Source organism: Peromyscus leucopus, chromosome 6, assembly GCF_004664715.2.
Source record: "Peromyscus leucopus breed LL Stock chromosome 6, UCI_PerLeu_2.1, whole genome shotgun sequence".
Lineage (NCBI taxonomy): Eukaryota > Metazoa > Chordata > Mammalia > Rodentia > Cricetidae > Peromyscus > Peromyscus leucopus.
In genome coordinates this window covers 70,265,680-70,289,530 of record NC_051068.1, presented here as the reverse complement: position 1 = coordinate 70,289,530, position 23,851 = coordinate 70,265,680, and the positions used below count along the sequence as shown (strand labels likewise).

At 47.5% G+C, this 23,851-nt stretch overlaps 2 protein-coding genes across 2 annotated transcripts; both read left to right on the top strand.

Moving 5' to 3' along the window:
* The first annotated feature begins 1,002 nt into the window (after window positions 1–1,002).
* On the top strand, window positions 1,003–4,787 carry Ciart (circadian associated repressor of transcription). Its single transcript, XM_028856234.2, has 6 exons — window positions 1,003–1,218; window positions 1,604–2,010; window positions 2,127–2,202; window positions 2,520–2,598; window positions 2,716–2,827; window positions 4,105–4,787. Exons 2-6 carry the CDS (start codon window positions 1,666–1,668, stop codon window positions 4,636–4,638), a joined length of 1,146 nt encoding a protein of 381 aa, XP_028712067.1. The 5' UTR covers window positions 1,003–1,218; window positions 1,604–1,665; the 3' UTR covers window positions 4,639–4,787.
* Window positions 4,788–9,972: 5,185 nt separating this feature from the next.
* Mrps21 (mitochondrial ribosomal protein S21) lies at window positions 9,973–18,907 on the top strand. Its single transcript, XM_028856244.2, has 3 exons — window positions 9,973–10,079; window positions 10,661–10,782; window positions 18,631–18,907. Exons 2-3 carry the CDS (start codon window positions 10,700–10,702, stop codon window positions 18,809–18,811), a joined length of 264 nt encoding a protein of 87 aa, XP_028712077.1. The 5' UTR covers window positions 9,973–10,079; window positions 10,661–10,699; the 3' UTR covers window positions 18,812–18,907.
* Window positions 18,908–23,851: the final 4,944 nt, after the last annotated feature.

Genomic DNA, 23,851 nt, shown 5'->3' with positions numbered 1-23,851 from the left:
ATGTTGTCTTCAGCCTACAGGGTCCTGTTCTTGGTTGTTTAACTACGACATGGTGAAACGGATGTGAACGTCTGTTGGTGACTCTGGACTGGCTCGTTTCCTTCCTCAACGTCTTTCCAATAAACCGGAGCCAGATAAAGCCATAACCTTGAGCATCAAGGATCTACTCTACTCTGTTCCCTGTGCTGAGAACCAGAGAGTTCTGAGTTGAAGGGTCTGAAAGGGCCCGGGGCAGAAAAGTCAGGGACGAGTTCGGCTTTGACCCCTGGAGTCTTGGCGGGCTGGCGTCTGAGATGGTAACGTGCGTGGCAGGTTATGTAAGAACCGGCTCAAGAAGCCGCTCGGCGGGAGCCCCGGAGAGGACGCGGTGTTCCGGCTGCAGTCCCCACCCTCCTCGCCCAGCAGGGCAGGAGGCACCCAACTAGGAGACGAGGAGGGGAGGATGAAAGAGTGGGGAGTCACGAGGGCGAGCCGCCGACGAGGGAACGGATGCCCGGCGTCACACGCCCGTTGTCACACACGTTGCGGACACGAGTTGCAGAGGGCTCCCACGTGCTGCGCCCGTGCGCGGAGGCGCTCGGAGGGGCCCACGTCCCCAGGCACCGCCCCCACGGCATGGTCTCGCTCTGCGCACCCTAGCCGCGCCGTCTCCCGCGCAGCGCCGTCCTATTTAAGGCGACGAGCTCCACCCTTTTCCGCCCCTTCCTTCATTTTCACTTTTTTTTCCATCCTCCTTTTTATCACCGGAGGAGCCGCATGTACGGGCGGAGCATCGACTGCTTCCCTCCCAGCCAATCCCCACTCGGCTGCCTCTCCATTGGCCGAGCCCCCGCGGGCGGTGGCAAATGGGCTGTGAGTGTCTGTCTCTGGAGTCACGTGTTGCCGGCAAGCTGTCCAATGAGAGCACCGGGTCTGTGTACGCCGGGGGAGGCACGTGCAGAGCCGCACGTGTCTGGGAGGGGGAAGGGGCGGGACCCACGGAGTGAGGCGGAGGTGGGTCGGCCAGACCAGCACAGGCACAGACCGTGAAGGAGAGCTGGAGACCGCACCGGGGCTGAACCGACAGACCCAGGCGAGCCGACCAGAGCGGAGGAGCGCTCCGGAAGACGGACCCGGACCCCGGACGGAGAGAGTGGGCTTGGGAGACCGCAGATCTGAGTGTTGAGAGGAATTGCATCACCGCGCGAGCACAGACGGACCGGCGCGGGGCGCCTGCCGGTGAGGGATGCGAGAGCTATGGAGATGGGTGTCCATGGGGGCGGTACCCGTGGGGACCTTAGGGGGGTTTGGTGCGCAGATCAGCCGCTAGCGGGTGGCGTTTGAGGTCGCTAAGCTCACTATGAGGTCTGGAAGGGAACAGCCCAGAACTGCCGAGGCAGGGGAAGGTGTAAAGTCGGGTATTCACTCTGAACCCAGAGGGAGAAAGGCTGTGTGGGGTCAAGAGCTCTGTGTGGGCCGGCGGTCCGGGTTTTGAATGGGGGTGGAAAAGCAAGTCTTTTTGTTTCTGTTGAGGACGGAAAAAATCGTGTTCAGAACGCCCCAGTCTCCCAGTCCCTTTCCAAATCCTTGGACTCATTTCAGACTCCCTCTCTTTGCTTTTCAGTTGCGGATTCTGATCTTTGGTACTACGAGGAGAGCTGCTCTTCAGCCCCTGCTCCTGGGCCTATGGATTCTCCATCTAGCATTTCTTCTTATTCCTCCTCCTCTCTCTCCTCGTCATTTTCCACATCCCCTGTGAACAGTGACTCTGGCTTCCCCTCTGATAATGAGAGGGAGGGCAAGAGCACCCAAGGGCTCAGGCCAGACGCTGTTGGGCAAAGGGGAGGCTCCCAGCCCAGTCCAGGCCCTATCCGCTGCAGACATCGACCCAGGATTTCTAGTAACCAGCACACAGCCTCTCATCTGGAACAGAGAGGATCTGGAATCAGAAGATCAAGAGAGGGTGAACTGGAGACCGGTCTGCACACCCGGGGATGTACCACAGAGGGAGACCTGCTTTTTGCTCAAAAGGTAAGAAAGCAGGAGACAGTAGCGCAGTGGCAAACACCTGATTGGTTGGCTGCCACATACATGACAGCAGAAAAACCACTGCTGGTCCCTTACTTAGTCTTTGTGCTGTTTTACAGTGTAAAGAACTCCAAGGGTTCATACGGCCCCTCACGGATCTACTGAATGGACTGAAAATGGGCCGCTTTGACAAAGGTGATTAATAACCTGATTGGTACATTTGCGGGGGTGGGGTGGTGGTGTAGTAGCTCCCCTCCCTGTGTGAAATGTACATGTCTCTTAAATCTCTCTTTTGGCCCTGGGCTATTCCCTGATTGCATCTGTAACTTAATTTCTTTGGGTGAATCCATTTTAACCCCCATCTGTCTGTCTTTACCTATCCCTCAGTCCCCACCTCAGCTTTCTCTCATGCTGGGGAGTGAGCCTACTGCCTTGTGTACACTAGACAAGCTCTCTGCCACTGAGCTACATCCCACACCCTCTGATCACCCTCTCTCTCTCTCTCACGGTAGGATTGAGTAGCTTCCAGCAGAGTGTGGCCATGGACCGGATCCAGCGTATCGTGGGGGTTTTACGGAAGCCTCAGATGGGGTAAGTCTCCCTAATTCTTCCTTCCTCTCCTCGGTGTCGGATTGAGGGAGACCTGTACAATTCTCCACATCTCTTTTCTCATACTTGATGACGTCTAAAACTATCCTGTTTTCACAGAGAACGGTATCTAGGGACCTTGCTGCAAGTGGAAGCGATGTTAAAGACATGGTTCCCTCATGTGGCTGCCCAGAAGTCATCCTTAGGAGGTAGCAGGCATCAGATAAGCAAGGTAAGAACCTAGAAACCAAGGAAGCCATGGGAGAAGAATCCAGAAATGGACTGTGCATGGAGAAATGTGTTGTCGTCCCCCGTCCCGTCCCATGCCCCCCATGGAAGGAAATGCCTAGTTTTGTGCGGTACTGTGATGTTTAGATTTAGCCAAGGTGCCGGTTCCGTTTTGTTGGGATCCACAAAATTTACCCTGCCTTCCTGTGTTGGCTTACCTGCTTTCTGAAGATACTTTTGAATCTGGCCACGTGACTCACACAGGAAGAGGCCTCGGTTCTCTGTACAGCTCTGTTCTTCCTTGCACCCTCCAGACCCCTCCCTCTCCGTCTTTTGACTCCCGTCAGAATATTCCTGGCCAAACCTTATGTGTCTACAGTGGGTTTCTAGTTCTGTTTGGTTTGTTTTCTTTTTCTTTTTTTTCAAGACAGGGTTTCTCTGTGTAGCTCTGGCTGTCTTGGAACTCACAGAGATCTGCCTGCCTCTGCCTCTTGAGTGCTTGGGTTAAAAAGGCAAAATATGGTGTTTTGCCTGCATGTATGACTGTGAGGGTATCGGATCTTCTGGAACTGTAGTTACAGACAGTTGTGAGCTGCCATGTGAGTGCTGGGGATTGAACCCAGGTCCTGTGAAAGAGCAGCCAGTGCTCTTAACAACTGAGCCATGTCCCTAGCTCCTCAACTAGTTTTTAATGATATGAAAATAATTGACTGAAAAATAAGTAACAGGATCATGCCTCTTGAAGAACTAAACATGGAAAAATGAGGATTTTCAACACAGAAATCAGGACATGAAGTCACTTACACTTCTCTGGCTGGGGTGTGGTTAATTCACTTACAGGTCTCTGGCTGGGGTGTGGTTAATTCACTTACAGGTCTCTGGCGGGGGTGTGGTTAATTCACTTACACTTCTCTTAGAGTGTTCTCCAGTCACATGACAGGCTGGGTTTGATTCTCTTAACACCACAAAAAATACTATAAAGAAATGGAAAGGAATCGTGTGCGTAGTGAGAACTGAAGCTTTACCTTGTCCGTCTCGGGTAGCCTAATAGCACGTGTGACACAAGAGTCCACCTCCCTCCCAACTGTTTGTTGAATAAATGGAAGCCTTCCTTGCTAAAATTTTTACTTAATCATCGCCTGGCAAGAACACACCTGTTGCACAAAACAGCGTGTGTTTGCACTGCACAGTGGGTTCTCAAGGCTAGCAAAGGTCCCGGCTAAGGGGAGCTAATCTGTAAGCCTCCTCACCCGACGTGTTTCTCCTTTCCTCACTCTCCAGCACTTTCCCAGCCACCAGAGTGACTCAGCTGCTTCCTCTCCTGCACCTCTCGTGGAGAAGACTGGCCAGACACAACCAGGACATTTCGTTTTGAAACCAGAGCAGCCTTGGCATCTTACAGAATGGCCAGCGATGAACCTCACCTGGATTCACAGCACTCCGATTTGTAACCCTCCCCTCAGTTCCCCGGGCTCCACCTCCAGCCACAGTTCCTCAGGCTCTGGAGGCAGCATTGGTGTCATCCTCGTCCTCCAGAAAGGAGGCCAGCCCTTCACCCACTCCGCTCCAGGCACTCCCATCCCACCGACGACGATGACGACGACCCTGTCTCCTGTCACCCCTGGTGAGCTGAAGAAACCGTCTGGAGATGGAGAGGGGCCTTGCTGCCACAGTTTGCCAGCACCGCTGCCTTCAGGCTGCAGCTGCAGCCTCTGCCCCCCTGTCCCCCCTACCACCGTCGGAGAGGTGACGGCAGGACCCCGAGACCCACAGATGAGCAGCCCTCCTGCAGCTGCCCCAGCCCTCAGCCCCTAACCCAGGCTTTCAGCTGTCCTCTGACCTCCAGTCTGTGTAAATATATGTTTGTGGTTTTTGGTTGTTTTTTTTTTTTTTTTTTTTACTTTTAATGTATTTGTGGTGAGGAGAAATAAATCCTTTCTGATTAAAGACATTTTTTACCTAAACACTGCCGACTGTGGTGAATTGAAATCCGGCCTTGAATACCATAAACCTTACCCACTGGGCTTCTGAAAAGAAGATGGGGACAGAGTGTTTGTGAAGCCGAGCTCCACAAGGCCAAGCCTGACTGGGAAAAGACAAAACCTGTGAGGGGCACTGTGGCTGCTGCTTCCACAGGGAACACCCTTGGGACACTAAGAGGTTCAGACTGGAGGTGGATTTGTTGTTACTTTTTTCTGTCGCACTCAGAAACGAGTGCCCTTCCCTCTGTCTCTCCCTGTGGAATCTTCCAGCTGGGCAGACAAGCAGGTTCTTCGGCTCTGGCGCAGCCCTGCTTTGATGGGTGCTGTTGATGCTTGGGGGTAAATGCCTATGTAACCTGCTGCTGCCTCCAGAAGAGCCAAAGCCAGAACAGCCACGGGGGCGCCAGTGTGGAAGAGGGCAGAGTGCCTGAGGATTGCCGAGGTCAGGACAGGGGCACTCAGACTCGGGGCCTTATCCTTACTCCAACAGTAATCCCTGAACATAAAGCAGGCCACGCAAAGCTATTCAAGTGTCACTGAGTGAAGTCCATGAATGGATGGATCGCTCCCCTTCTCTGTGTCTTTCTTTCTGATTTGTCCCAGTTTCCAGCAAAACCATTTCCTCTCTCATCCTCAGCCTTTTGAGTGATCAGATAGCTCTGTCACCCAAGTCATCCTCAGCCTTTTGAGTGCATCAGATAGCTCTGTCACCCCAGTCATCGTTTCTCAGCTGCTCAGCATGCTTCTCACTAGTCAGACAGTTTTCTCCCATTCCTGGTAAGTAAATCACCTCCCTTTATTTCAGAAAATATGGCCTCCTTTCTAAGGCAAACCTTATTTGCGTAACTCCTGCTGGCCTGGAAATCAAGGTGATTCTGGTGCCCCAGGAATTACATGTGTGTAATTCTACCACTCTTAGCTCTATTTGTGATTTTGATATACACACACAATTTTTGAGACAGGGTCTCACTATGTAACCCTGATTGCCTAAAACTTGCTACACAGACCAGGTCTGCCTCTGCATCCTGAGCGCTGGGGTTAAAGGAGGTATGAGCCACCATGTCTGGCTCGTTTTATTTATTTATTTTAAATTTATTTATTTTTATTTTATGTGCTTTGGTGTTTTTCCTGCATGTATGTCTGTGTGAGGGTGTTGGATCCCCAGAACTGGAGCCACAGACAGTTTTGAACTGCCATATGGGTACTGGGAATTGAACCCAGGTCTCTGGAGGAGCAGCCAGTGCTGTTAACCACTGAGTCAGTGTTCCAGCCCCTCGTTTTATTTTTAAGATTTACTTTCACTTTATGTGTATGATTATTTGCCTGCATGTATGTATGTGTACCATATGCATGCCTGGTACCCAAGAAGGTCAGAAGAAGGCATTGGATCCCCTGGAACTGGAATAACAGATGTTTGTGGGCCACCATGTAGGTGCTGGGGACTGAACTCAGGTCCTCTGCAAGAGCAGCAAGTGCTGAGCCATCTCTCCAGCCCCTTGGGTTTCCTTTTATGTGTGAAATTTTGGTAATTTATACTTGCTATCCACAATAATTACTCCCTGGTGTCATCAGTTACTGGCTTACTGGAAACACTGCCCGAGCCTACACGACCTCTTTCTCTTCTTTGCTCGGCAGTTCTTCCTCAGTCCCACTCCCACTCAGTACTAGGGGTTGAACTTTGGTCCCCATGCACGCTAGGCAAGTGCTCTACCAAAGCCTTCACCCCCAGCGAGCTCCATAATTGCGCAGAGTGGCTTTTCCGATACCTCCTTACCACTCTAGCTAACTGCTGGCAGCCCAGCTTACACTCCTTTCATTTTGTTGCCCCTTCCAAAGTAACTAGTGCGCCCACAACATGAGCACAAGTGTTTTAGCACATACCTTCCACCTAGTCAATAGTGAAACCCAGGAGCCTCCACAAAGGCTGTGCGCAGTATCACCTGGCGCAACGCTGCCTTCGGAAACTTTCCTACCTTGGATCTTGTGACGACACACAGTCCCAACTCTCCTCTTACCCAACTGGCAGCACTTTCTAGGTGTCTTAATGGCCCCGTTTCCACCCACCCCAGAGTGTGGGTGTTCTCTGAGGTGCTAGGCTTGGCTTTTCTCTACATACATCCAATCACGTTCACTTTGCATTTTTTTTATTGCCTTTATTATCTCCTCAAATTAGATAAATGCTAAACTTTCATCTCCTGTTCTAACGTTTGCCCTAAGAAGGCACACTGAATGTATACATTTTTGCTGGGAAGTTTTATTCATATACTGCTTATACAAAAATTAACAAAGGGGCCAGTAACAAGGCTCATGGCCTTTATCGAAAGATCCTTATAGGCAAGTCTTACTGAGTTTGAAACCTCGATTCCATATGGCAGAAGGCCAGAACCAACTCCCACAAGTTGTTACCCGGCCTCTGCATGTGCACATACCCATGTAGGCACATATTCACACACTAAGTATTTTTGTTGTTGTTGTTGTTTAATTATTAGGACTAGAGAGATGGCTCAGCAATTAAGAGCACTCTTGGACTAAGGTTTGGTTTCCAGCACCCACACGGTGGCTCACAACCCTTTGAAATTCTGGTTGTAGGGTATCTAATGCCATGTATCTGATGCCCTCTTCTGACCTCCATAAAACTGGGTATGGTGGCATATGCATGTAATCTCAGCACTTGTGAGGTAAGTCAAGAGGATCAAAAGTTAAGGTCATCCTCGGGTACAGATCTTCTTCCAGACCACCTTAGACTGTCTTAAAAACAAGTGTGGAGCACTGGAGAGATGACTAGGCAGCCAAGAGCAGTTGCTATCTAATCATGAGGACTAGAGTTGGGATTCCAGAAACCAGTTAATAAGCCAGGCATGGGCATCTCACAAATATCTATACAGCTCTGAGGAATCTAATGACCTCTTCTGGAATGACATGTGCAGGAACATGCACCTGTACATATGTCTGCACATACACTCACACATGGGCATGCAAGCACACACACACCCCTGTCTTTAAAGTAAAAAGCCTGGTGGGATGGCTCAGTGGGTAAAGGCCCTGCCACCACCAAGCCTGATGACCCGAGTTCAAACCACGGGACCCACCTGGTGGAAGGAGAGAAACCATTTGGGCAAGATGTCCTCTGACCTCCTTACGCGGTGAAAGACAGTTAATTTTTAATAATAGTGAAATAAATTAATTTCACTAAATTAAGAGTGAAATACAGGGTGCCAACATTTTTCTAGATAACTAGGCTCAAAACTCGGGGGCACTGAGGTTGGGCAGACGGCTCTGAGGTTAACAGTACTGGCAGCTCCTCCGGAGGACTCAGGTTAGTTTCCCAGCACCCATACAGTGACTCACGACATCTGTAAATCCAGATCCAGGGGTCTGATGCCCCCCTCTCTGGCCTCCCTGGAAACCAGGCACTCATGCAGACAAAACACCCAGGCACATTAAAAAATTTTTTTTAATCTAGTAAAAAAGAAAGGGGTGGGAAAGTTGGCTCAACAGTTAAGAGCACTTGTTGCTCTTGCAGAAAACCCAGCTTCAATTCCCAGCACGTACATGGTAGCTCACAACTGTCTGTAACTCCAGACCCAAGGGATTCAAGGCCCTGTTCTAACCTCCATGAGCACCAGACACATACGCAGCACACACACATACATGTAGGCAAAAATATTCATACACATATAATAAGAAAATAAACCTTAAAAATAAGACAAAAATTCACAAAGTACCTTTATATCTTATCCCATTGGATTCTTAGGACAAATTCTGTGAGATCAACAGAGTAGCTATTAGGCCATTTTACAAATAAGGAAGAAGATTGAGAGTCCACCTAACAAGATCCAGATCATAAATATTTGTAGGTCATACATCCCCATTTCTTTTACCCAACTCTACCACTGTAGCCCAAATTAACCATACACAATCAACAAATAAATGTGATAGTATTCCAATATTTTATTAATACAAAAAAAGTGCAGACTCCCAGTGTGAGTAACTAGTTCAAAGTCATATATCTCAAGGCTCCCAGTATCTGAATGGAAACCAGGACTCCTTTCCACCGCATTATGCAACTATCCATATCATTGATTTCCCACTTATCATAAGCTACCCAGTCTAAATTTGAGTGTACGTACTTTCAGTAGTGCTACAGACACTGGAATAGTGTCAACAGTGCCTGGCAGAGGCCAGGTATTCCATTAAAGGTTCGTTGACAAGCATAAGAGTGTCCTAGCCTAGCCTCACTTTGGTACTTTGGATTTGTCTTACTACGAGGTAGGCTTAAGTTTTGTGTAAGTACCTACTAACTGATGATGTTCTGGATAGATGACTCGGTGGTTAAGAATATTTATTTCTCTTGCAAAGGACCTAGATTCAGTTCCCAATAACCACATGGCAGCTCACAACCACGGTTAACTCCAGTTCCAGGGATCCAAGACCTCTCCTATCTTTCTTGGGCTCCTACATGCACATGGTGCATATACGTACACTCAGGCACACACACATAAAATAAAAACAAATCTTTTAAAGAAATAACAGATGAGGATGTATCTGTGTGTGTTGTGGGGACATTTTTCTGCATTCATTACTTCTGAACCCATGCAAATAACTGTACATGGATATGTGGGGACAGTATACACATAAGGTTGTCAAGACAGTGTGAAAAAAACAAAACAAAACAAAACAAAATAGATATTTCTACCAGGTCTTACTAGGCAACAAATGACAACGTTGGCCTTTAAAAACAAGCAAACAAAACACTTCTATTTTAAATCCTGCAGGCGTTTCCTATTTCTTTCTTTAGTGATTCCACTTTATTTAGTGAAATGGCTTAGGTAGATGATGAAATGGGAAACTCGCAGTAAGTAATTTCTTTTTCTTAACTTTTAGGCGGAAGAAGGGTGTGAATCTGTTTTTCACCGGGTGAGCAGATCTGTCCTTTTTAAATAGAAAACATTCTCAGGACGCTTCCCATTTCCCATCCAGAAAACGAAATCGCTCAGATCTAGTAAAGGTTTAGCGGGTTAGAGCTACTACGGATCGGGCTGACCTTCTCGCAGACCCAAGGACTCCATAGGAAGGCGAGGAAGCTGTTCCTTCGACTTGGTCAGGCGTAGAGTCCAGCGCCTGCGCTCAGGAGCCAACCTTCGCAAGGACAGAGCGTAAGCACGGCTTCCGCAGCCGGCGGCGCCCTTCAGCGCCGCTTCCTCCCGCCGCGGGGATTCCGTAGCTTCCGCTTCCGGCCCGGGGCGTCCTGGTGTCCGAGCGCTGAGGCGGCGGGTAAGGCGCTGCTGGGGACCTGGGCAGCAAAGCGGGTGTGGCGGGAGGGCAGGATTTCGCGTGCCGACCTGGTTCCTAGAGACGTAGAAAACCAATCCCCCCCCCCCGCCCCGAGACAGGGTTTCTCTGTGTAGCTTTGCGCCTTTCCTGGAACTCAGTCTCTATCTCAGGTTGGCCTCGAACTCACAGAGATCCGCCTGCCTCTGCCTCCCGAGTGCTGGGATTAGAGGCGTGCGTCATCACTGCCCGGCCTACTTTCTCTTTTTTAAAAAGTTTTTATATTTTATGTGTATGAGTGTTTTGCGTGTATGTGTGTGCAACACAAGCCAGAAGAGGGCGTTGGATCCTCTGGACTGGAGTTACAGATGGTTGTGAGCCACCATGTGGGTGCTAGGAATCAAACCTGGGTCTTCTTAGCCACTGATCCATCTCTGCAGACCTGCTTGTACTTTCTAAGATGTGAGGAGTCCTTCCTACCTGGTTCCGTGGGTTCTATTTCTAGATTGAATAAAACTACCTGTGGTAATGACTCTGTTGGGCTGTTTTCTTACTGATTTTCCGGTTTCCATGCTCCTTGTCAGTCTGTAGGTCCTGAAGAATGAAGATTTGAAAGCAAGGCCATGGCTAAACACCTGAAGTTCATTGCCAGGACTGTGATGGTTCAGGAGGGGAATGTGGAAGGTGCATACAGAACCCTGAACAGGTAAAAAGAATCAGAGTTTTGCTTGTGGAAATGTGGGATTATCCTTTACCGAGCTTACCCCCTCATAAACTGTTCTCAGACTGGTCCCAGCCCAGTGTTTAGGCTTTGGACACTGTAGCCCTTCAATTTCTTATTGCAAAAAATGAAGTTCTTCCCAAATCAAACTTCATGAGTTTATCCAGCTTGCAGACATCATCCCTTGACTAACCTGCATGCTCTCTGAGGTTTTGGAAAGAGCCCATAAGTCTGTGCCTACTTGTGTACAGCACCTGGGAGGTGGAGACAGGAAGAATTTGAGAACATTGTACGCTACATCGACTAGACTCTGTCTCAGCTGACCTCTCCCCATCTCAGAAAAAAAAAAGGTAGAAGGGAGACGAAGAACAAGAAGAACCAGCATAGTGCCTGAAAAATGGCTGAGACCACGTCCGTGAAGATCAGTTCCTTTGTGATTTTGTTCATTTCATGTAGCTCAGGCTGGCCTAGGATGGGCAGGATAGCTAAGGATAACCTTGACTCCCGATCCTCCTGCCTCAATCTTCCAAGTCCTGAGATTATGTGTCCGTTATCACTTACATGGCCATCTAGAAAAGATGAATTCCGGTTTTGTTCTTGGAGGAACGGGTCAAGATGAGACTGTATTACGGGTTCAAAGGGAAGTTACAGCAGAAGCAAAAGAACTAGAGAGCTAGGAGGTCCGGGATCGGACACCCTCTTCTGCCCTCTGCAGGACCCACGCAGGTGACACACAAAAACAGATGCGTACGTACACTTAAAAACTGGCGAAGCCGGAGCGGAGGGCTCCACGGAACGGTATTTGCGCACTAGACTGTGGGACAGACAGCGGTCCTAATGGCGCCGCTCCGCTGTAGTTCTTTCAGGCTTCCCTAGTCCGGCATGCCTCGTTCCCAGTTTCAGTTTAATTATGTGTGTATGTGGGGTATGTGCATGAGTGCTAGCACTCCTGGAGGCCGGCAGCGGCGACCCCGGAGCACAGGAAGTTGTGAGCCGCTGACATGCGCGCTGGAAGCCCGTGAGCGGCTCTCCAGCCCTCGCTTTGTTTTGTTGTAGTGTGATTTGGGGAGTGGGTGGGTAGAACTCACTGTGTAGCTCTGGCTGGTCTGGAACTGCTGTGTGGAGCGGGCTGTCCTTGAGCTCCTCACTGGGACCCACCCACTCTGCCTCCTGAGTGCTGGGATGCATGCCACCATACTTGTCTTTTTAGCTGGTTTTTCTCCGATTTCCTTGGTTATCGGTCTGTAAGAAAACAATGGGCTTTGTCTTAACTTGAAGATTGCTTTGAAGAGAGAGTTTTTTTCTTCTTTTCTTTTCTTTATTTGTTTTTTGGTTTTTTTCAAGACAGGGTTTCTCTGTGTAGTTTTGGAGCCTGTCCTGGATCTCACTCTGTAGACCAGACTGGTCTCGAACTCACAGAGCCTCACCTGCCTTTGCCTCTGCTGAGATTAAAGGCGTTCGCCCCTATCACCTGCCTGAGAATTTTCTTATGTAGAGGGCAGTACCCTGCAACCAAGCCCTCCTCCATTCATTTCCAACAGCATTTTCTGCCTCTGTCCATTTTGTGTAATGGAATGTATTCCTCATTTCTACTTCAAAACTATAAAGCACCGGGGGCGCACGCTAATACACTCGAGCAGAGCAGCGATCTTGTGAGTCGAGGCAGTGGACAATAAAAAACCAAAAAAAAAAAAAAAAAAAAAAAAAAAAAAACAAAAAAGAAACATGAGAAATAAAATATTTGTCATCCCTTGCCTGAAGGAGGTGATCGTCCCTTCGTTGCCATCAAGTTACAGTCTTACTTAATCATTACTAGGGGTTTGTTTGTTTAAGATTAGTTTATTTCCTTTAATCCCAGCACTTGATTTCTGTGCACTCAAGGCCATCGTGCCAGGCCACTGTGCCTTACATAGTGAATTCCAGGACAACCAGGGCTTTGTGTCAAAAAAAACAAAACAAAAGGGCTGGAGAGATGGCTCAGTGGTTAAGAGCACCGGCTGCTCTTCCAGAGGACCTGGGTTCAATTCCCAGCACCCACATGGCAGCTCACAGCTGTCTGTAACTCCAGCTCCAGGGGATCCAATATGGATATACATTCAGGCAAAAACATGAATGCACATGAAATAAATTTTTAATAGCATTTATTTATGTGTTTATTTATTTATTTAATGTATGTGAGTGACCTGTCTTCAGGGACACCAGAGGAAGGAATCAGATCTCATTATAGATGGTTGTGAGCATGTGGTTGCTGGGAATTGAACTCAGGACCTCTTGAAGAACAGTGAGCGCTCTTAACCGCTGAGCCATCTCTCCAGCCCATGAAATAAATTTTTTTAAAAATTATTTATATGTATGTATATCTATGCCTTGTGTGTTTGGGTGCCCCCAGAGGAGGGTGTGGAATCCCCTGGAGCTGGATTATAATCCTGAGGCTGTAGCTCAGATGGTACAATGTTGGAGGCTTTGGGCTTCCTCTCTAGTACTCTATAAACTGGGTGTTTCGACAGATTACAATTAGAATTCCAGCAGTTAGAAAGTGGTGGTGGGAGGTAAAAGTATTAAAGAGTAAATAAAAATACAATCTAGGTGCAAGTAAGTAGTTGGTGAGGAGGAAAGAAAGAAGTAGAGGGTGGAGAAATGGCTTTTTTTTTTTTTAAAGATTTATTTATTTATTGTGTATACAGAAGAGGGCACCAGATCTCATTACAGATGGTTGTGAGCCACCATGTGGGTGCTGGGAATTGAACTCAGGACCTCTGGAAGAGGAGTCGGTGCTCTTAACCTCTGAGCTATATCTCTAGCCCTTGTTTTGTATTTTGTTTTGTTTTTCCAGACAGGGTTTCTCTGTGTAGTTTTGCACCTTTCCTGGAACTCACTCTGTAGCCCAGGCTGGCCACGAACATCCGCCTGCCTCTGCCTCCCGAGTGCTGGGATTAAAGGCGTCGCCACCACTGCCCGACCAAGATGCTCTTATATAGGACCCAGGTTCAATTCTCAGCACCTATAGACTGGCTTACAACATTCTGTAACTCCAGTTCCAGGGGATCTGACACCATCTTTTGGCCTCCATGGGTACCAGGCACATACCACTTACACAGACATAAATGAAGGCAAACACTTACACACATAAAATAATAAAAATCTTAAAAGTAAATGCTATGGGGTCTGGAGAGATGGCTCAGCAGTTAAGAGCACCGACTGCTCTTCCAGAGGTCATGAGTTCAATTCCCAGCAACCACGTGGTGGCTCACAACCATCTGTAATAGGATCTGATGTCCTCTTCTGGCCTGCAGGTATACATGCAGAACACTCATACATAAAATATAAATATAAAGTTTCAAAAGTAGATGCTGTGTGGATACCTTCTACCATCTGGCTTGGTGTTATTTCAGATCTTGTTCTAAGGAATCTGTTTTCTTTCTTTTTGGGGGACAGAGTCTTATGTAGTCCAGGTTGACCTCAAATTTACCATATAATGGGTTTTTTTTTAATTTGTTTATTTTTTGTTTTGTTTTTGGTTTTTGTTTTTTTGAGACAGGGTTTCTCTGTGTAGTTTTGGTGTCTGTCCTGGATCTTATTCTGTATACCAGGCTGGCCTCGAACTCACAGAGCTCTACCTGGATCTTCCCAAGTGCTGGGATTAAAGTCATGCGTCACCAGTGCCTGGTTGCTCCTATCCTCTTGCCCCATCTCCTAAGTCTGGAGTTATAGGCCTGTGTCCCACTCACCACCCCCCTTCTCTGCAGCTCTGGGGATGGAACGCAGGGCTCCATACATGCCAGGGAAGCACACTGCCAATTTTAAGTTGCTTCCCCAGCCTAGAAATCTGTTTCCTTCAGAAAATAAATAAATAAGTACAAGGCAGTTGGGAGTGGTGACGTATGCTTGCAGTCCCAGCCCTGGAGAGGCTGAGGCAGGAGAATCTCAAGCTTGAGCTGTACAGACCCTGTCTCATGAAATAAAAAGGACATAAAGTACTTTTTTCTTACTTTAGTTATTAAAACACCAAGGAAATTACAAGTTTAGGGGCAGAGGGCAGTTGATATTACCTAAAAAGAAAAAGAAGGATCTGGGGATGTAGCTCACTTAATAGAACGGTTCTTGGCCAGCAACACCATAGAAAACTGCTGCATGGTGGCCTGTGCCTCTAACCCTGGCCTTCAGAGTCGGAAACAGGAAGATGGGTTATCCTTGGTTACATCGAAAGCTTGAGGCCAAGCTGGGCTACATAGACTACCAGAAGAAAGGAAGGAAGGAGAGAGATTCCATGGGACAAGGAGGACTTCAGTTCCATGAAATCTAGGCTCCTGGACTCAGACTCTGATGTTGAATCTCTTAGGCTTCCCTATTAACTTGAAAATTCGAAGCTGTGGCTTGCAAAGCAGTGCAGGGAGGGTACTGGCAGCGAAAGCCCCTCTCAGGAAGCTGTGTTTTAGAAATAGACTGGGCCAGGCCGAAGGTGACACAGGACTTTAATCCCAGTACAAAGAAGCAGAAACAGGTGGATCTCTGTGTGTTCAAAGCCAGCCTGGTCTATACAGCAAGTCCCAGGACAGCCAGGGCTACACAGAGAAACCCTGTCTCAAACAACAACAGAATAGTAGACTAGTTAGGGTGGTGCATGTGTGTAACCCAGTCAGCACAAGAAAGCTGAGGCAGGAGAGTAAGGAATTCAGGGTTATCCTTGGCTACATATTAAGTCAGAGGATAGCCTGAGATACTTAAGAACCTGTCTCAAAAACAACAAAAGAAGCTACACTTTTAGTGTAAAAATATATTTGCAAAGAAGAAGAAAGATGCATTTCTATTCCTTTTTTTTTTAATTTTACAGAAATGTCTTATAAATTATATTTTGGGCGGGGGTGGTGAGTGAGCAGATACTTTGCTCTGAGGGTACTTTTTTTTTTTTTTTTTTTAATTTTCCGGAGCTGAGGACTGAACCCAGCACCTTGTGCTTACTAAGCAAGTGCTTTACCACTGAGCTAAATCCCCAACCCTAGGGTGCTTTTCTAGGCAAGAACTTGTGAACTCACATGTGCGTGTGGAGCCCTGGAGTGCCTGGTCGTCCTTGCCCGCTAATGCATCTTTCCTGACTTGGCGCTCACACGTGAGAGAGCGTCTTCCCTGCGGGTCACCTTTTCTACACACCTGTCCTACTCCAGTCTGCCCTGTTCTTTCTCCGCTTTCTGATGGCTGTGGTTTAAAAACAAGTCGCTTGTTTTGTGATCTGGTTACAGTAGCAGCACAAGTGAGAGAGAAGTGTTTAAACTTGACTGTGTTTGGAGCACAGAAGAAGCCTATAAAGGAAAAACCTATGTGTCTGTCCGGGGGACTGCCACAAAACACCTCTTATGTAACCAGGGGCTCATTGGAGCCCCGAGATGAGGCTGTGGAGAGTGGGGGTTGCTGGGAAGCCTCGTGTGATTGGCTGACCCCCAAACTAGAAAGACAAGCACACTGGAAGCATGCCCGGTTGACCCCTTTTCCTCCTGATGGGCCAGCTTCTGGGCTCCTTCTGGATACACGCTTGTTGACGTAGGCTGGCTACACTGACATGTGGATCTGCCTCCCCCAGCTTCCCTTTGTAAGCAGTGCAACTCCTTTTACATAATCAGTTGAATTTTACTAAAACTGGCAGCTGGTTTCCCCTTCGTGTAAGGTTGCCAGGCGCCAGAACTCCAAGCTGATCTGTTTACACTGAGCTCTTCATGTGCTAGTCCTTGAACTACCTTTGCAAACAGAGGCAGCACCAGTAACACCTTCCCAAAGGCTACCGTTGAGCTACATCCTCAGCTTTCAAGTTGCTTCCCCACCCCTGCTGCCTGACCTGGGAACTCGAGCCAGGGTCTTGCATGTAGGATAGGCAAGCGCTCTACCACTAAACTACACCCACAGCCCTTTTGCTATTACTTGAGTTCTTTTGGTTTTGCCTATTTGGTTGGTTTTAGGGGTTTTTTTTTTTGTTTTGTTTTGTTTTTTCTTTTGAGACAGGGTCTCATGTATCCTAGCCTGGCTATGTATGCCTTTGAACTCCTGCCTCTACCTTCCAAGTGCTGGCAAACTACAGTGTGCAATAATACCACACTGGGTTATATTGTACTGGGGATCAAACCCGGGCTCCTTCCCACCAGGCAAGCGTTCGATCAACTGAGTTACACCCCAAGCCCCATACTTGAGCTCTACTACAAACCTTGACCTACATACATCCTTGCCTAGTAGAGATGAAGATGAATAAGTGCTTCTGCTGTGTGTGGGCATGCATGTGTGTGTTAATGTGAGTACTCGTGCACATGTGTGTGGAGCCAGAGGACACGTCAGGAGTTCTGCCTCCAGCACCATTCACCTTTTTTTGTTGCTTGCTTGAAACGCTGTCTCTGCCTCCTCAGTACTGGGATTACAAGTGAGTACCACCGCACCCATCCATTTTACGTGGATTCTGGGAATGGAACTCAGATCTGTGTCAACTCAGCTATCTCCCACCTTAATCTGTGCTTTGAAATTCTTTTTTTCTTTTCTCTTTGGTTGAGACAGAGTCTCACTGTGTAGTCCTGGCTAGTCTGCAACTCACTATGTAAATCAGTCTGGCCTTGAACTCACAGAGCTCCACCTGCCTCTACCTCCCAAGTGCTGGGTAAAAAATTGTACTCTGTGCCCCTACCCCACCCACCCACCCCCAGATGATTCCTTTCTTTAGTGCACCTCATCTTCTTGGCTTCCATTTTCTCTTTCCCTGGTTGAGAAGCCTCACCCAGCTGTCCTCATTGTCTAATAAGTCTGTGCAGCCTGGCCCAAGCATTGGGTACCCTCCAGGCCAATGAGAGATCCTGTCTCAAAAACACATATAGGACACGTACACACTCCACAGAAGGAAGGTGGGTGGACCTGAGGAATAACTCCTGGGGTTGACCCCTAGCTGTCCACACAAAGTCATATGATTGGAGCACCTGATTCATGGGAAAATGGTGAGTGAGGCTATTATAATGTTCCCATTTGTATCACTGATATGAGGAGGGCCTGCATTTCGGTAGGCCCCCAATATTACTCAGACTTCAATCATGCCCCCCCAATTTTTTTCTCTTGCATCAGCCTCCCAAGTCCTGGGCTGTCAGACATGCACCACTACCATGTCAGTTCTTTTTTCGAGACAGGGTTTCTCTGTGTAGCTTTGCGCCTTTCCTGGAACTCACTTGGTAGCCCAGGCTGGCCTCGAACTCACAGAGATCCGCCTGGCCTCCCGAGTGCTGGGATTAAAGGCGTGCGCCGCCGCCACCACCGCCCGGTCCATGTCAGGTCTTAAATCCAAAGAGGAAGGGACTGCATTCCTCATTAAGATCAGATAGGAGTCACTTCTACATGTATATAATTACAGATGGCTTACCCCGTTTGTGCTTTGCTTTGCTTTGGTTTTGGTTTTTTAAGTCAGTCTCTATGTGGCTGTGGTTGGCCTTCAACTCACAGAGATCTGCCTACTTTTCCTTCCATACACCTGGTTTCATGTGTAGTTTCTGAAATGCTCCCATGGTTAAAACGCACTGTGCAGGGAGCCACTGTTCCCGTGGGAAGCTGTCCTATACCTCCGGTGTGTTGTGGGAGTCAAAAGTTTGAGAACATGACTATAAGCTCCCCAAGAGTAAGAACTGTGGCTGCCTTCTAAATTTACCTCATGGGTTCTTACCGGGGCCTTTGGAAAGAAGTCAGGGCTGTGTTGTTACTACTTCCCACTCTAAGTATACAAACACGGGTTGCTTTTGTCCTTGACTTCTGCTGGGCTGTGAAACTGGTAAAGAACGTAGTGAGCCGCAGCATCTCCCTTCCTTACTTGTCGTTACACAGAATCCTCACTACCGACGGGCTCACCGAAGTCATAAAGCGCCGGCGCTACTATGAGAAACCCTGCCGCCGCCGCCAGCGGGAGAGCTATGAAGCGTGCCGGAGGATCTACAACATGGAAATGGCTCGGAAGATTAACTTCTTGATGCGAAAGAACCGGGCGGATCCGTGGCAGGGCTGCTAAGGCTTGTGGATAGAAGACCCACGTTAATTCTTTTCTGTTACCTTTCTGTACAATAAACTCAATCACATGTGAACAAGAAGGCTTGAACATATAGAAGCTATCTCAGTCCACAGTGGACCCTTTCTTTTATTGATAGGAAAAAGTTAATCAAAAACTGGAACAGGAGCAATAATATTGGTTGCCAGTCTAGAAGAGGGGCCAATTGGGAGTTATATATAATGGGTACAGTTTTGTTTATAAAGATTTGTAGAAGTTCTAGAAACCATGGTAACAAAAAAATGTGTATATTAGGGTTGGAGAGATGACTCAGCAGTTAAGAGAGCTTGCTGGTCTTTTATAGAGGACCTTGGTTGGATTCCAACACCTACTGGGGGCTCACAAGGTCTGTACCTCCAGTTCCAGGGGATCTGTTGCCACCTTCTGGCCTCTGCATGTATGTAGCACACATACTTGCAAAACTTATTTTGGCGGGGAGGGTCTTTCCAGACAGGGTTTCTCTGTGTGCAAAATACTTTATACACAAAAAATATAAGATTTTAGTGAATGTGGGACTGGAGAGATATCTTGGCTTTTTAAGAGTACTGGCTGGGCTGGAGAGATGGCTCAGTGATTAAAAGCACTGGTTACTCTTCCAGAGGTCCTGAGTTCAATTCCCAGCAACCACATGGTGGCTCACAACCATCTGTAATGAGCTCTGGTGCCCTCTTCTGTCCTGAGGGCATACATGCAAGCAAATACTGTATACATAATAAAAAATAAATATTTTTTAAAAAAAGTACTAGCTGCTCTTTCAGAGGACCTTGGCACCCACCTGGTGGCTCACAACTGTCTATAACTCCAGTTCCAAGGGAATTTCTTTTCTAACCCTGACAGGCACCAGACACACATGTAGTACATAGACATACATGTAAGCCAAATACTTATCAAATTAAGTGAGTGAATGTACTTAATATTGCTGAATGGTACACTTGGTTAAATTTGGTTTGGTTTGGTCTGGTGGTTGTTTTGGTGTGTGTGTGGGGGGGGTGTTTTGTTGTTTTTTGAAACAGAATCTCACTCTGTAGCCCAGGCTGGCCTCACACTCTGAGATCCATCTGCCTCTGCCTCCTTCAGTGCTGGGATTAACAATGTGCTCCACCATGCCCAGCTACATTAAGTTTAAAGCCCATTTTCAGAGTCTGGGGGAGGCAAGGAAAAGTTCCACCTGTAAAAAAATATACTGCGTTTCCTACCCAATTTTTATGAGCCCCAAAGCAAGTCTCACTGGAAATGCAGATGAGTCTTTTTTATTAGGCTACCCTCCACCCTTTGAGTAGAGAAGTATGTATGTAAACTAATGCTGAAATCCTTGTCCAAAAGAATCCCAAGAACAAAGCTAACAAGGCTAACTCCTGTTTCCGCCCTTGAGGTTTCCCGAATGCACTAAGGAAGGCAGAGGGAAAATGCTCAGGTGGGTGGGTGATCGAGCAGTAAATGAACAGGAAGAAGGAAAGAGCGGTGCTCAGAGTGAGAAGTAGTGGCGCATCAGAACTGCAGTGCCTGGGGATCAAGTCCAGCAAACCTCTGTCCTGCACGCACTCCGCCTCTAGCTGGAAGTTCCCACTGTGTCGGCATCTTCCCACAGCAAGCATCCTGGCCAGTAAGAAAACCTGTCCTTTATCTGCTGCATCTGCTCCCCGGTCTTGGTCTCCCGAGTGGAGCGCCTCCAGTGTTGGGGGGTTGACACAAGCGTCTGAAGAAGTCAGAGAAGAGGCAGGAAGGCTAGCAGCCTGTCTCCCAGGATCCTGCCTTCTCCGCATGGACTTGAGGGGTAGCATTTAGGGTTAGTGTGCGCACACGGCCCCTTGTGGTGGAATGCACTGGCTTTCTAGATTTCTAGCCTTCGCTGGCACTTACTTTGGAGATAGGAAAGCTGGCCTCAAACGTGCAGTTGACCCGACTCATCCTCTTCAGTTGGTGTTGCGGGTTTGTTTGTGCCTTCTCCAATGGCTGGTGCTGCTGAGCCTTTCCGGATTTTATTCACCATTCCCCCTTTGAAGGGGCATTCAAGTCCTTAGCCACCTCTGAAATTATTTTTTTGCCTGCCGAGTTGGAGTTTCTTTCATTCTCGTGACAAGGTCTCATCAGATACCTGACATGGAGATGTTGCCACCCACCCAGACAGGGTTATCTCCGCCCCTGCCGCCCCCAGACAGGGTTTCTCTGCGTAGTTTTTTGGTTCCTGTCCTGGATCTTGCTCTGTAGACCAGGCTGGCCTCAAACTCAGATATCCTCCTGGCTCTGCCTCCCGAGTGCTGGGATTAAAGGTGTGTGTGCGCCACCGCCTGGCTGTGGGTTGTCCATTTTACTCTGTTGATGGGTTCCTTTGCTGCTTGTTCGCTTGTTGTGATGTGTCCTTGACTGGCTTGGAACTTGCCACCCTCCTGTCCCAGCCTCCTAAGGACAGGGATTACTGGCATCTACCATGCCCAGCACAATGCACAGATGTTTTCCACATCCATGAAATACAGTTTGCTTTGTTGCCTTTGTTTTTGATGTCCCATCCAAGAATTCATTGCCAAATCCAGTGTCGTGGAGACTAACCTTGTTTTCCTCTAAGAGTTTTATAATTTTTCACTCTTAATTTTAGTATAGTTTTTAAAATTTAGATCTTTGAACCATGCAAATTAATGAGAATTTAACTACATTTTTGGGGGTGTTGGATTTCAGTATCCCTTGTAGCCCAGACTGACCTCAAACTCAACATTTAGTTGAGACTAGTCTTGAACACCTAATCTTCCTTCATCCAACTCCATGTTTTCAGACAAAAATTTAAAAAAAAAAAGAGAGAGAGTGTCTCACTGTACAGCCTTGGCTGTCCTGGAACTCACTATGTACAACATATTTGCCTGCCTCTGTCTCTAAATACTGAGATTGAAGGCATGTATCACCACTCCTAGCCAAAAACTAACTTTAAAAAATTACATTTATGCCAGAGGTAGTGTCGAATGCCTTTAATCCCAGCACTTGGGAGGCTGAGCCAGGAGGATCTCTGAGTTCGAGGCTAGCCTGGGTTACAGAGTGAGTCCCAGGAATGCCACAAAGCTACACAGTGAAACCTTGTGAAAAACCAAAAGGAAAAAAGAAAAAAAAAATCTGAGTTCAATTTTTTATGGGAAATGTTTTTAGAGGAACTGGTTTTATTTTCAGTATTTAATCAGATGAGTTTAAAATAACTATTAGTCTCTTGGTCACTGGCTGTGTTTCCTCCATATGATTTTTCTGAATTGTTTCCTCCATTAGAAAATGATAAAAGAAGTCAGGCACAGTGACACACACATGGAGTCCTAATTTCCCAAACGGAAGAACCAGGGTCACTTGAGCCCAGGAATTCAAAGCCAATATGGAGAAAACAGACCTCAAACAGAGAAGGGGGAAGTAGGAATCCCTTCAGGGGGATTAAATGACCTATTCAAACATACTAAACGGGGGTACTGGCAGAAGGAAAGATGTGAATGAGCAGAACAGAGTAAACTCATATATGGTCAGATTGTTGATATTATTGTAGTGCTGGGCATCACACCCAGGGCTGAACCATGTTAGGCAAGTGCTGTACCACTGAGCTACACCCCACGTTCTGGTTTACTGACTTAAAATATTTCTTTCTTTAAAATTTGTGTATGTGCATGTGAAGGTCTGAAGACAACTCTTAGGGGTCATTTTCTCCGGCCTCCTTATTGTATCTTGAACTCAAACTCTGGCCGTTGTCAGACTCTTCTGCCTACAGAGACCAGGCTGCTAAAGCTGTTCAAAGGGGAGAGGATGGCCTGATAAACAAATACTGTGAGAGCCGGCTTTGGTGGTTCGGGCCAGGAATCTCAGTATTTAAGAAATGAAGCTGGGGGGTGGAGGGTGGTGGTGGCACACACCTTTAATCCCAGCTCTCAGGAGGCAGAGGCGGGCGGATCTCTGGTCTACATAGTGAGTTTCAGGACATCCAGGGCTACACAAACCCTGTCTCGAACAAACAAAAAACAAAAGGAAAGAAAAGAAAACAAGTGGAGGTGGGAACATCAGGAGTTCAAGGTCTTCCTCCGCTGCATATTGAGTTTGATGCCAGCCTAGACAGCACCAGACAAACAATAGTATTGGGAAACTGGAGATTCACAAGCATAAAAATGAAGTTAAAGCTGGAGATGGTGGCACAACAGTAGACCCCAGAAGTAAGTTCTCTTACCTAACTGCATTTTGATGTCTCTTAGCTAACTGATATCCACTCCCCCACCTTTCCCAGAAGAATTTCCATTCTTAAAAAAAAAAAAAAATGTAAATCTTAATAAAATAAATTTTTGTAGTGCACTTTTGGGGGGATGTAGTGAGGAACTGCCACAAAGTATTTATTAAGTACTTATTGTGCGAGTGTTAAGTATTTAAGACATATCAGTGAACAGAGGCGTCAGAGGCCTAGCCCTAAGCCTAGGCAAACTTGTATAAATATGGTGGACATACCATACATACTTACAGTAGTACAGTACGAAAAGGAAAACAGCGACCAAGAGTGTCAAGTATCAAAATTAAATCAAGTGGCCACAAAGGCTTCTCCGGGGCCAGAATGAACAGAATTCTACGCGAAGGAGCGTAGAGTGCGAATATTGCAGATTTCTGCGTAAAGAGCACCGCAAGATGGAAAGCGACAGGCCAGGAAGCGGTCCAGATTCTGAGGCTGAGTAAGCAACGGGAATCCTAAGTGTGAGCCCCACAGGTCCGGGCAAGGCAGGTCTTGCTGGTGTTCCATTGGTTAGTGGAAAGCCGGGGGACAGGTCTGCGTGTGTGTTCTTTTTGTTGTGTTAGATTAGGGAGACAAATTTAAGGAGGGAGGGCTAATCCTGGGGATTATAACTTTTTTGTACAGGAAAGGCCATTTTGAGCACGAATGTGGAAGCCCCCGCCTTTAGTTCCAGCAGCAACCTTAGCGCACTAACTCTCGCCTCCAACCGATTTCTGCTCCAGGCAAGAAGGACCGAACTAACGTGGGAATCGCTCCGCGGGCAGTCAGCCGGA

What these genes read in the sequence shown, in the direction of transcription:
- Mrps21 (XM_028856244.2), top strand. Translation starts at nt 10,700, where the DNA reads ATGGCTAAACACCTGAAGTTCATTGCCAGGACTGTGATGGTTCAGGAG. An exon ending in GCATACAGAACCCTGAACAG is followed by an intron (nt 10,783 to 18,630) that starts GTAAAAAGAATC and finishes GTCGTTACACAG; the next exon opens with AATCCTCACTACCGACGGGC.
- Ciart (XM_028856234.2), top strand. Translation starts at nt 1,666, where the DNA reads ATGGATTCTCCATCTAGCATTTCTTCTTATTCCTCCTCCTCTCTCTCC. An exon ending in TTACGGAAGCCTCAGATGGG is followed by an intron (nt 2,599 to 2,715) that starts GTAAGTCTCCCT and finishes CTGTTTTCACAG; the next exon opens with AGAACGGTATCTAGGGACCT. An exon ending in GCAGGCATCAGATAAGCAAG is followed by an intron (nt 2,828 to 4,104) that starts GTAAGAACCTAG and finishes CTCACTCTCCAG; the next exon opens with CACTTTCCCAGCCACCAGAG.